This window comes from Rhinolophus hipposideros (assembly GCF_964194185.1).
Source record: "Rhinolophus hipposideros genome assembly, chromosome: 17".
NCBI lineage: Eukaryota > Metazoa > Chordata > Mammalia > Chiroptera > Rhinolophidae > Rhinolophus > Rhinolophus hipposideros.
Window position 1 is genome coordinate 30,448,396 of NC_138063.1, and position 13,622 is coordinate 30,462,017.

General features: G+C 44.5%; 1 protein-coding gene across 7 annotated transcripts in view; it reads right to left on the bottom strand.

Annotated features, from left to right (window-relative positions):
• FHOD3 (formin homology 2 domain containing 3) overlaps positions 1-13,622 on the bottom strand; it is a 430,821-nt gene that overhangs the window by 367,554 nt on the left and 49,645 nt on the right. For all 7 annotated transcript variants that reach the window (XM_081079071.1, XM_081079070.1, XM_081079067.1 and 4 more), the window contains exon 2: positions 11,417-11,523. In XM_081079071.1, coding sequence (XP_080935197.1) covers positions 11,417-11,523 — 107 coding nt within the window. The remainder of the gene's footprint in view (positions 1-11,416; positions 11,524-13,622) is intronic.

Sequence of the window (13,622 nt, forward strand, 5' to 3'; positions counted from 1 at the left end):
ATTTATAACAGAATCTCGCTGTGCTTCCCTGTTTCTTGGTTTTATGGTTGTGTTGGAGGGGAAGGAAACACCAGGATACACTGTAACTATTGTGATTATGAATTCATAGTAATCACTGAGACAATTATATTTTTTTATTCTTGAGACCAAATAAGAGGGGAAAGCATAGTTTCAAAATGGTTTGGTGTTTGTTTTTTTAATTCTATTAAAGGAGAAAGGAAAACCAGTTGCGCAGTCCTACGAAAGCATGCAGTGGCCTTCAGCCCAGCAGTTGCTTGTACATAGAGACCTGCATTCAGCCCCTTCACGTCCCGATGAGCCCCTCCTTCTTACTTTGTTCATTTGATTATTTTACATTGGCTGTGTGCAAGGCACTAGTTTCAGGGAGCTTACCACAAACACACCACACTTTGCCCATCTTCAGAAGACAGGTCGGAGATGCCTATAAACACAGACTTCCTCAAAACTTTCTCCCTCACACAACAAAAACCTTTTTTTCTCTCGACAGTCCTGATGTTGATACGCCTTCAATTCTTGTGATCATACTAGGAAACAAGTTTCAGTTGAATGCACTGAACTGAATTATGGAACGGCCTTTTGTGTGAACTGCCAGGAAAGGTGTCCTAGGGTGGGGGCAGCCACCAGCAGGTGTGAAGCCTCACCCAGCGCTAGAGGCAGAAACCATGGAACCCCTCGCAGTGGCCAGACCCTAACTATGAGAAACGGCAAACCTGAAGTCCTCAAACTGGAGCACTGTCTGTAACTCATGTTACCAGTGGTCATGAGTCAATAATAAATACCAAAAAAACAATAGACAAAGTACGTGCTTTAGATGTCCCGAGTGGGGAAGCATGGGATGGCCAGGGAAAACATTGCCGAGTACCTCAAGTTCTAGAGAAGTTCAAAAGATCCCCTACTTTTATCTTCAAACAACTGCAAAGTTGCATTTTGAGGAAGTGCTTAAGTTTTCCCACAGAATTCTCCATTCCCACGGTGAGCGTGTGGGGTGGTGGCTCTGGGATTCCAGGCACCTGCATGAAAACTAGGTGTCTTTCTGCAGAGGCCGTGGCAGGCCCCCCATTCTGGAGGCGCCATTTTTTTCTGTGCTTGTGCATTGAGAAACCAGGCAATCGCAGTGGTTAAGCTACACCCTGATGGAATTTAAGAGACCACAGAACAAAAAAGGTCTATTTTTAAGTAGTTTTATCACATATAATTCCTCTGTTTCAACAGTCTACCTCCTTCCCTGCCTGCCCCTGCACACAAAATCCTACGATGGTAGAAACCTGTGTGGAAATTGTGTGTGTGGAGTTTTCTACATGGAGGGCTGTGGAAGCTCCCTGACAAGAGGAGGCCCCGGAAGTTACCGGCAAGGAGGGAGCCAGACAAGGCAGAGACAAGTGGTGGTGAGTGCAGCCAGGTCCTTCGTTACAGGTGTCCTTCATCTCCCACCCTTTTCCCTCACTCCACCTCCGCTTTCTCACACCTTTCATGTGGCCACCATGTTACAGATGAGGAAAGCAAAGCTTGTAAGAAATGGTGTCACCTCATAAAGTTAGATGGCGGGTCGAAACAGAACCGGGCCTGAAAGCAGTGTCTGACTCCAAATCACCAGCACCAGGATCCTGCCTTTTGCTGTCCAACTGCCTCACTATAGAACCTTCTTCCAAAGGATAGATACAAAGTATAGTGAAGTGGTTTAACCTCAACACTAAAGTTGAACAAAGAGGACATACATAAACAATTAAGATGCAACTATCTAATAAAATATTGCAAAACCAAGTATGAAAATAACACGCCAGGAACCAAATAAGCTGTATCCTAAAAATTTAAGAATTACAGGAAGCTCAATGTTTTATTTCTATATATTAAATATCAATGTACAGAGAACATCCATCATAAGGTCTGTTTAAATTTGATAGCTACCCTCCCTCTAGCATTATATTTTCTCATTAGTTAATGATGACATATTGAAGAAAGGTTGATTTTTATGTATTTTTTCATGTATGGTGATCTCACTGCTATTATTGATTCTAAAAATATTTTGGCTGATGATTTTTTTTTTGGCTTCTTTTAGGGAAATAACCATATCATCTGTTTAAAAATAAACATTTTATCCCCACTTCTATAGTAAATATGTCCTTGTCTTCTGTTTTATGACTAAAACTTTCAGAGGAAAATTAAATAATCATGAGTATACACTCTCCTGCCCCAGTGGGATTTTATGTCAGTTTGGGTTCGGAAAATAATAATCATAATAGCTGCTAACCTTTATAGAATGCTTATCATGTGCCAGACAAGGTGCTAATCACTTTATACAGATTTGGTCTTCACAAAATTCCTATAAAATAGATAAAATTGTCATTTTTAAAATGAGTAAGTTGAGGGCCAGAAGGGTTAAACAATGAAGCTGAAGTCACACAGCTAGAAAGTGACAGAAGTCAGACTCAGCCTAGGCAGCCTGACTTTGAACCTGTGCTCCTATCACCTCCCTACCGCTGCCTCCCAGATGGGTGTTCCTTCATTCATTCCCTCATTCCACATATGTCCGCTGGTGCCTAGTGTATGCTGGACTCTTTAAGAGGTGCACGAAGTACATTTTGCCTCAAAATGGCAACACAGACATCCTGTCTGCTCTGCAGATTTTGGACTCAAGACTGCAACATCAATTCTTACCTGAATTTCCAGCCCACTGGCCTGCTCTACAGATTTCAAATGTGCCAGTCCCCACAATGGAGTGAGCCAGTTACTTGAAATACATCTCTCTAGATAGACTAGATAGACCAGATGGACCAGATGGATTCTATTCAGTAGATTAGATATATTAGACTAGATGGATAGACAGCTATCTCATTGGTTATATTTGTCTGGAGAACTCTAATACAAACTTTGGTATCTGCCTTCATGGAGCTTCCATATTCCAAACAAGAAATCAGTGAGAGACTGGCAATGTGGATTCCGTGTGAGCATCTTAGCGATGATCTTTTTCTCCCTGACATTGACATGCTGTATCAGGTTCACAGCTGCCACTACTTCCAAATGCACCTGTTGGCAGTGCTGTGATCCAGAAGGCAAAAGCAGTTTAGTTTGACTTGAAACTCCCCAGGGAGACTCAGATGCCATTCCTGCCACTGCCAGGAAAACATCACTGGCTTCAGAGACCAGCCACAGCCAATTGGGTGCCTACATCCAAGGCCAATGCTACCCAAGTGACAGGAAAATTATCCAAACTTAGACGATCAATTCAAGGAGACTCCGATCAAGGCACACGTGCCAGGGACGTGGTAGAGTACCTTGAAAGGAACTTTCCAAAACTTCCTGTTTTCTTAGAATACATAAGTTTCCCCTACAATAATGTCTGTGGCCTTGGGGGAGGGGGGGGTGGAGTCTGATTTAACCAAGTAAGTCTCACAGAAACCCATGTGTTTCAGTTCTTTCCCAGTCTCTCAAGTGAATATTTTTACAATAACATATAAGCCTGTGACTGTAAGAACACATGCATACATTAATTTATTGAGTGGCATTTAAGGCCAAGAGATTTTTTACTGCACTTGCAGAATCGATACCCACAAATAATGCCTCCACTCAAATGAAAACGAAACTGTGATTTCAATCAAGAGTGGGATAAGTATGTTTGACCATGTGGCAGAAGCAGAAACTAGGGTCCCCTGAGCAGTTGCCCCAGGAATAAGTTTCCTTCTAGCAGCTTCTGGAGCTGTGAAACTCAGGCAGTCCTCTGCCAGAGGGATAAAGAGATGAAGAAGGATTCCGACCAGTCGTTAGCAAAAGATAATGCTTAGCTAAGATTAATTTGCTCAAAAGCACCAAGTCCAAGAGCACCAGTTGCCACCACATTCGTCTCCAGATGCATTCCAGTCTCCCCTAGTAGGCAGCAGAGGCAAAAAGCATAGACTTTGAAGCCAGTTGTGTGATCCTGCATGACTTACTTAGCCTCCGAGCCTCAGCTTATCTTGTAAAATGGTATAGTAGTATTATGCCTGTGGTGTCATGTCTAAGAAACAAAGACTTACTCATATTCTCTTCTAAGAGTTTTGTAGATTTATCCTGTCACCCTCAGGTTTCCCCTAATGGGAAGGAAGGCTTTGTTCAACCCATTCACAACTCCCAGCTCCAATGTAATCCTGCTGCCCCTCCTTCTCAGCCCCCATTCTCTCCCTGACCTGCTTCCATCTGCCCACCCAACTATTCTTCCCCTTCCTCTCTCTCCAAGGACACCCTAAATCTCCTTACTATACGCCTGGCCTTGCCTTGGTCCTCTCACAACTTGATTTCTCTGTGGCATGGTGCTCTTAACTGCCCTTTCTTTGAAATTTTCTCTCTCCTTGCTGAGGCAGACACCGCTGGTTACCTACCTAATAACCATTTTCCCATTTTGTCTTATAAAAAGAATCCAATTTTGTTTAGGGTTAAAACGTACCCACCTACAACTGCTTTCTTCCGTCTCCTTGCCCCGCAAGGGTGGCCATGTGACACAGTTTTCTTCAGTGACCTGTAGGTGGAAGTTGCTGGTAGAACTTCTGGACAAGCTCTTTAAAGGAGCCAACTGAGCCGGCACCAACATTTGCTCTTCACCCTTCCCGTCTCAGGCAGGGACCACTATACACCCATAGTAACAGAGATAGAGGGTTAACTGAACACAAGCCCAGATTCATGGTGTGAACTTAAGTTCTGGCCAATGGCATGTGAGTGGAAGCTATGTGTACAACGAATGGACATGCAGTCCTTCTGTCCACTTCCTTCTTCCTGGCAGCTGGGAGGCAGATGAGAAGGGAAAAGCTAAAGCAACTCTGGATGCAGAGATGGAATCTTCATTTTGAGGATGGCATAGCTGCTCTTCCAGTCCCAAGGATTGTCCACATAGGGGCTCTTACACAAGAAAGAAAGATACTTCTATCTTCTTTAAACTGCCATATTTTGGAATCTCTTCATTACAACAGAGAAGATGTACCCTAACCGACACATGCTTCCCTGCCTTGACGTGATGCTGGAGGGAGAGCAGCCATACTGTAACTATAATGAAGCATGAAAGATGAAAGCCACACCCTAAGGATGGCTGAGCAGAAAGATAAAATTAGAGCATCTTGTAATCAATATATTATCCTTGAAACAGCCAATTATCCACCTTTTAAAAATAAACTTTTTTTTTTTTTTTAGAGAAGTTACAGGTTTAAACTTCCCCCGAGGGATCAGCACCAGTCTCTCTGGTCCGTGATGCTTTTCACGTGGGTCCCAGGTCAGTATTTCTCACCTGGCCACCTCCCACTTGAGTGTGGCTTGACATAACCTCAGACTAACATGCATAAACTCTTCTCCCCTCCCCAAATGGCCCCCACGCCATAACCTCACCACTTCTCTAAGTAGTCTGCCATCTGTACATTATACATCTAATTTCCTGTGTCCATTTTATTCTCCTGTTTCTCTCTACTCAACAGTATCCCATCTTCAGATTCCCAGCTCCCTGCCCGTCTGCCACTGGTTCAGGCCCAATACGTCACTCCCTTCTCCTCCTCACAGCAGAGCACATCTGATCACAGCTTCCTTGCTCAAAATTCTGTCCACTCACTCCACGCTCTATCTACCGTAATGTGAGGAGTTCCGTGAGAGCTCCCTCTTTGCAGGTCAGTTCTCGTCTAACTCTAACCCACACGACAAAGCCCAGCCTGGGCTACCCCACGCCTACCTGCTGCAGTCTTTGTCCCATTGTACAATCTAGAGTTTGAAGGTACTTGGGGCCTTTCAAATTTCACTGTCCACTCGGCATGGCAGCTTGTTCTTTCTTGCGTGGCTCACTGCAGCACTTGCAGGACCAGTCTCCCTCACATAGTGGAATATCCTGGTGGGAGATTTAAAAAGAGTCTGGGCCTACCCCCAAGGTTTTATTTCATTGGTCCAGAACTGGGCATGGGAGAAACATTTTTAAAGTTCCTCAGGGGGTGGCAATATTCTCCAAGATTGAAAACATGTGCTGTAGGCTCCTGACCAAGCATCCAACTACCTGGGAGCTTTTTAAAAGGCAAGCTTCTCAGACCCATGCCAAACCTCCTGAAGCAGGCACCTAGAAACCAACGTTTCTAAAGCGCTTTCTCCCAGGATATTCAGAGGAGCCAGCCTAGCACTGCCCCACAGTTGGTGTGCAGGGACCCCACTCAGCTCAGCACTGAACTCACCCTGATGGCACCTTTTGTTCGAAAGGGCCAGTTTTCTCCCGGACGGTGACCAGGGGCAGGGCGTGGTGGTCTGCACGTGAGCCTTGCACAGCACTGAGAAGACAGGAGACCCTTAATACCCTTCACCAGTTTGCAAAAAGGGCCTCAGACAACAAAACACCTGCACTCTCAGCTGAAGATAATCACTTAAGAGGAAAGAGGGGGCAATTCTTCATTGTTTCCCATCCACATCCTAACCAGAATCTCCCTTATAACTTGTAGGGAGTTGTTTGTTGTTTGGTTTGATTTGGTTTTCCAGATTCCATATGTTTTTAGATTTAGGTTCAAAATGTATTTTAGGTGATTTTCCATTCTACCAGGTCTAGAGGCAGAAGAAACCGGACAAAGATGTGACTGGATAAGGTTAACTTTTGTATCAGACAGTGAGAAGGGAAAACTGCTTCTTATTCCTTCAAATTTGACATTTTGGGATGCAAAGAACTCTTGAGGAATCTGATGAAAGGTTGTTGAAACCCCTCTCCACCCAAAAACCCTGCATACCCACAAACTGTGCAGAAACCTCAGGGATTCATGGACCCACACACACAAGGATCCTTGGGGCTCATGAGCTACAGGCTGAGAAGTTAGGTGTCTAAGAGTCCAATCAGAGCTCTCCCCAAACCCTTTAATCCCTCTAGGTCCACTGCAAAGCTGGTGGGGTCAGGCCTACCCACCCCTGCAGATAGCCTTCCTCCCAGCCCTTCCTGCCCCTGCCTGGACTCTCATCCTTCATTGCTGAGCCTCAAGCCTCACATAGCCAAGCCCTCCCCAAGCCCACACCACAGGATTTCTTCTGACTTTCCCCACCCCCACACAACCTTGTGGGGACAGGAGTGAGGATGGGGTGAGTATTTACCAGCCCTTGCAGCCAATTTGGAAACTGAGACAGAAGTAGCGGCTGTCTTCAGGGCTGACCCTCTGGAGTCAACCTGAGTGCTCCAAGTTACTCAAAGGTAGGTGCACCGGGGTTGCTTACGCAACCACAACTGGTCCTCACCATGTCCCTGAAGCACCCTCCCTCTCAGGCCCACTCTGAGCTCAGCCATGCTCCACCTACTGCCCTCTCCACCTCCCCTTCAGAGTTCACCTCGAACCCCACCTTCTCTGACAGTCCCTGTGGACCTCAGCTGGCACTAGTTTCCCTTCAGAGGTAGTGAGAATAGGAATAAACAAAAGGCGGGGGGGTGGGGGGGGGAGCGCTGCTGTGTGAGCAAGGCTCCAGCCTTGGGTTTCTAATTAAGAAAACTAGATCTCAGAGTGATTGACTTGCATAGACCTCTCCAAGTCTAAAATCCAGTGATTCCCATTTCAGTGTATCACCTTCTCAAGTTTTAACTGCAATTACAGTAAGGGCTCCTCATTTTCAGTATCTATCATATACTGGAAGCTAGCTTAACCTTTTAGATACATCCTCACAGTGTACCTCACAACAACCCAAGGAGGCAGTATTGTGAATATATTATCGCCACTTACAAGGAAACAGGTTCAGAGAGGTGCAATAACATCCCCATGGTCACACAGCCACAAGACTAACCTCAAAGCCTGTGTCCCTAACCACTAAGTTATGCTGCTCTACGCTTTGCTCTCCTCGGATGCAAGAGACCCTGCTGGAATCCTTGCTGATACAGGGAGGGAAACAAGATTGGGTACTATTGTCCTCATGTTACAAATACTTTTATAAACTCCTATCAGAGGTGAAGTGGCTTGCCCAAGGTCACCATGGCAGGGTCAGGAATAATAATCCAAAGGCTTCAGGGCTTCTGTTTCTGCTGCTAATTTCCCCGGCCCTGGAAAGCAATGAACAGACGTGGTTCCATGTCGCTGGCATAACAATTGCTTTGCCCTTCCACTTCTGAAGGTCTTTCTCCTCTTCTCTGATTAGCTGTAGCTTGAGTGATAATTCTAAACAAGGAGTGACTTAATTTTCAGTTCTGGCACAAAAGAGCAGGTGAGTGGACAAGAACAAAAAACACCAAACTCCTCCAGCGAGGAAAATTCACTCGGAACACACGACACGAAAAACATTACCATTTTCACAGAGCTTGTCACATGTCTTCATTAGATGGTTACAACTTTAGCAGATATTTTGCTACGATTTATGCCAAGACATCAAGAGAAGAATGGTATTTCATTTGACCTTTTCATGCCTCAAAAGGGCAATCCTTAACTAGGAAGAAATTATATTTTAACTCCCATTCGTGGGAAACACAAGTTCTCAGGAACACAGACTTTGCCAAATGCCACTCTTCGAGGAGAGGATACTCAGTGCACGTGACGCTGCTAATGTGCCCAGACACCTTCCGCCTGCAGGCTGCTCCCAGCCAGCTCCCAGTAAACAGCGCTTCGTGGTGGTATATGACCTGGGGATAACCAGGGTGACCAGGCAATGCCAGGTCAGCACCATCCTAGCATGCCTTCTGCAACTCAGGCCAGGGGCAGAGGGATCTCCCCACCAGAGATTACTAAAGGTGGCTTCTTCATGCTCTTCTGGACTAAGAGTGGTGTCATCCTGGGTCCATTCCAAAGGACAAGGGGTGGCTCACCACAAACGAATACTATTTCAAAGACTGGGGTGAGTTGGGGGCACACTTGTCAAATGTGCAGCTATCCGGCAGCTTGTGGGGTACATTCTCCTATTTGTAGTTGCCCATGTAGTGAGTCCTACCTTCTCGCCATAATTCATTTCCCAGCATCCCGTGCCGCTAGGGTGCAGGAACGTGGTCAAGGCTGCACCTAGCAGATGGACCCATGGCCAGGTGATGATTCAAAAGGGAACACGATGAGTTCTAAGCCCAGAGTGACCTTGCAGCAGGGTCCCTGACTTTTGAAGAATGGTGGGGGAGGAACCAGCAACTGGATGCTGATATTGACATTAAGAGCTACAGTGTCAGAGCCAGAACATAGCACCTAACCTGTCTTCCTTGGAGCGACCCTGCAGTGCGGTTGGGTGCTATTTCCACTAGAGCCAGTATTTTAGGCTGGGACTGAAGATGTCCTTGCATGAACCAACCTTATGTCACCAAAGGTGCAAATGTAGATACTGAGTAGGACCTAAAGGGCCTTTGCTAGATGCTCCTGAGATGGTGGGAAAATAAAGGCATACCTGGGAGATAATTGTGATTTGTTTCCAGATCGCTGCAGTAAAGTGAGTCTCACATATAAAGTGAGCTGTAATCTTTTTGCTGGTGGAGAGCCTTGCCTTCAATTTGTAAAAAAAAAAAAGAAAAGAAAAGAAAGTGCAATATCTGGGAAGCACAATAAAACGAAGTGTAATGAAATGAGATATGTCTTACAGACATGGGAACTGGTCACACCTATGTGTGAACCTGGCTCCACCATCCACTGGCTCTGCTGCCCCTATACGTGTAATTTAACTTCTGACCCTCAGTTGTTTCCAGTGAGACATGGAGACAATAACATCCAACCACGTGACTGGTAAGAGAATGAACTATCAAACAAACATACCTTGAGTGAGGTGCCTTGTATAGTGGTTGGCATAGCACGTGCTCCATAAAGGCTATTTTCTTCCCAACTTTTAACTCTTGATACTGTTGTCTAATATATTAACAATTTTTTTCTAAGCTGCTATCTCCAAATCATTCAAATTTTGATCAGAAAAACGTCAAGCAGGACATGGTCTTTAAACATAACACCACTGGAGACACTGTTCAAGTTGACAATGATCTATTCATAACACGCCTGGGGTCTGTTGGATCAATGAGCTATTTCGTCATCCAATTAGACTGTCATCCAGCCTGAATTCTGACATCTTATATAAAGGGATATCATTGTCACATACATGGCGAACAACTATAGCAATGGAATTTCCTCAAGTCTATCGGCCTAATAATACTAATTTTCGAAATGATGATGAGTAGAATCTGATGCGACTTAATAATGATACCTCTCACATGCGTGCAGCCTACACTACTTTCCAGATGTTTACCCACAGACTGTTGGTATGGCCCTTAGAATCATTTGGGAGCTAGGAAGGGCATCCGCAGAGAAGCTTGCTGCTTCCTACCAAGGGCCCTGGTATTCGTGGTGCTCATGGTCGTGACATTCAGGAATCCATTCTGGAATCCTGCCATTCATTAGCCACCAATGTTCACTGAGTGCCTATACTGTGCTGGGAAATACCAGGCACTCGATATTCAGGCAGGCCCACTTCTGACCGAACAGAGTTTTAGCAGCAGAGAAGGACAATCAAGGGGGAAAGAACCATCAATTGTGATGGGCGATAAAGCAAGGGAAACCCAGGAAGTCATCAGTACACAGCGGAGTCAGGTAGGAACTAACACTAACAAGGTTCCCATTTTTCCTCAGTTTTTGAGCCATTCATGAAAAATCAGCATTCCCAGATAATATTCATCTGACTGTCATACAGTTTTAACTCAAGCAGGGTAGCATACAAACCACTTTTGAGGAGGCCCTGACCCCAGATGAAGATAGTGAAACATTATTTGGAAAGCAACAGGGAGCCCCTGAAGTTTTCTGAGGAGGTAGGTGATGAAATCAGAGATACACTTGGTTCTAGATGGAAAAGGAGGCAGGGGGCCTCATCAGAAGGTGATTAAACAATCTAATAAATACAGGAATGGTTGATTGTATGGGTATAGTCCTACAAAATTTCCCTTTCTGTACACATCTTTGATTTTTTTATGTGTATTGCTTTATTCAGACTCAGCAGTCAGAAGTATTAAAGCATTCTATAGGCTAAAAGTAAGTTGATGTTGATTAACATAATTAATAATTATTTTCTCCTCTGTAATGAGTTCAAAAGATGACACACTATATAATGATTTACTAGGACAGTTGCCAAGACAACTAAATATCCAGTAAGTTATCATTAAAAACAATGTTTAAAACAGTTGTCAATCCACTAACATCTAGAAAATATTAATTATATTTGGTTTTAAAAAGGAAACTTAGAATGTTAATACCATATGCTCAAGTAAACTACACCAGACGTTTTCCTACCAGAGTAGCCTTGTCAAGAAGAGTTACTCAAAACGCACAAGGGTTTGCAGTGACTATTGGTGAGTCATTTGCACCTCCCTTCTTTGTGTGGGACTGTGAATGAAGAGAAGGTCAAAGCTATGGTGGTTTCCCCAGAATATTTTCCGGCCTCAGTGTACCCCATTCCGTGGAAGGTCAGGGAAGTCAGCACGGACGACTGTTGCTCTTACCCAGCGTCATCCTGGAAGCCTTCTAACTCATCCCGTTGCTCTGCCAGGGTGGCTTCCAAGTCCAGGTAGGTGCCATTGTGGGAAAGCTGCAGCGTGCAGTCGTCGAGCTGCAAGAGAAAACACCTATTAAGCCCAGCCTGCTCCTGGAACGAGGACTATGTATGAAGAAATCCCATGTTTTTGTTTAAATCAAGCATTATTCCGAAATTCAGTTCATACCTGGAAGAGGTAGTGTGTAGCACAAATAGATTAGGAGCAAACTGCATATGGAGGGGACAGATATGACACCTACTAAGGGAGTGGCATTGACAAGCCCCAATAGACGTGGATGGGGGAGGAGAAGGAGCCCTTTGGGCACTGTGCCAGTGCCACTTTCCTCTCTGAGGCGCCCAGGATAAGCTATGGATTTGGGAGGTGGAAGCCAAGATTACAATGTTGATGTGACCATAAATTAAGAGTCAAACTGGCAAATTTAGTAGGGAAAACATGCTGTTTCCTTTGACTCAGTGAGAAGCCTACTTACTCAGATTCAGTGGTCATACTTGGCACATTATAATTAATAGTTGCTCAATAAACATTTTTACAATTGAATTGAAAGAGACACTCTCCATTTGAATGGCAGCATATCCAAATTACAACATACCACAGAGGATATTAGATCTCCTTTTTACTAGTCTTATTTTCAAAAAATTTATTTAACAAATACTTATATGTTATTAATTACATTCCATGCATAATTCTAAGCATTTTGCATATGTTATTTCATTTGATTGTCACATGAACCCTGTTAAGTTCTATTGTTATTCCCATTTTACAGATGAAGAAATTGAGGCACAGAGAGAGACTAAGTTATTTGCCCAATGTCCCACCTGGTAAATGATGGAGCTGGGATTTGGATACCAGCAGTCTGACTCGAGATCATGCCTTCGACCACTAGGCCCTGCATCCTCTCTATGGCCTGAGATATACAAAGGACTTGAGAATATCAACCTTGCAATATGCAGCTATGTTGTCTGAGAGTTCTGGTGTGGCCAAGACAATGCCACATATTTGCCCACCCTTTTCCCTTTTCTTCCTGGAAGCACAGACCATGTATCCCAGCCTTATAGTTGGGCTTTGGCCGTGTAACTGACTACCAACCAATGGAATGTGGGTGGAAGAGAACAAGGCCCCCAATAGGCCTGGCCATCACACCCCTGCCAAACCATCCACCTTTCTTCTCTCCTGTGGCCAGATGTACAGGAGCCAGAGGAGGACTCTGAAGTTTAGACACCAGCAGAGCCTTAGATGGAAGGACCTTGGGTTCCTGACTCACTGCATGGAAGACAGCACTTTGCTACCCAGCCTCCAGTGACCCATCTGGACGGTGACAAGAGCAAGACATTAGCCTTTGCAGTAGTGAGTCATGAAGACTTTAAGGTTGTTTGTTATAGCAGCCAGCATCACCTGACATCTAGAACGATCAATACACTTAAAAATACAGGAAACTAATTTTACCAAAGATTAAAATTCACATGATGAGGAAATCCAAACATATAACTTCATGCTTAATTTCTCAGGCTGTAGGGTGGCTCTTATTATTCATCTACTTGGTGAGTGAAGGCTCTTATTGCAAAATGACAGGAGATTGGGGGAAAAGTGGAGGCAAACATGCAGCTACTTTAAAACATCTAGATAAATGCCTGATAATCCTCCTGCAGTAAATGAGATTTCAAACAAGGAATTAGTGTCTTCTGATAGAAAAGCTGTGCTTATTATCCTCAATAAGAGAAATGGAGACTGTCATCTTGTCTAGCATCAGCATCTGTAAGAGGCTGCTGATTCTTGTAGAGACCCCACAGTTCCGTGTTTCTGGTTATCCTCAACAGAATGAAAGGAATTTGTCCTTTATTATTTGTAAGAAACACCTAGTTAAATCATTTGAATGGGGTTAATCCTATTTGATCCACTTGTTTTATTTCTCTAATAACAAACTGTTCCTCTAGAGGCGTGCTGGTGAGGCTCAGCATTCTTGACTGGCATTTACAGATATATCATCTGATCTAAGAAAGCATTGAACCCAGGAATCAAATTGGCCAAACGCACAGTACTATGGTGTCAGAGGTGCACCCAGGGTTTGGGGGCAACACACAGGGGAGCTGCCTCCCCCAGTCTGCAGAACCAGCAGACAGAAAGGATTTCCTGCAGAAGGCGTCTCCTAAGGACT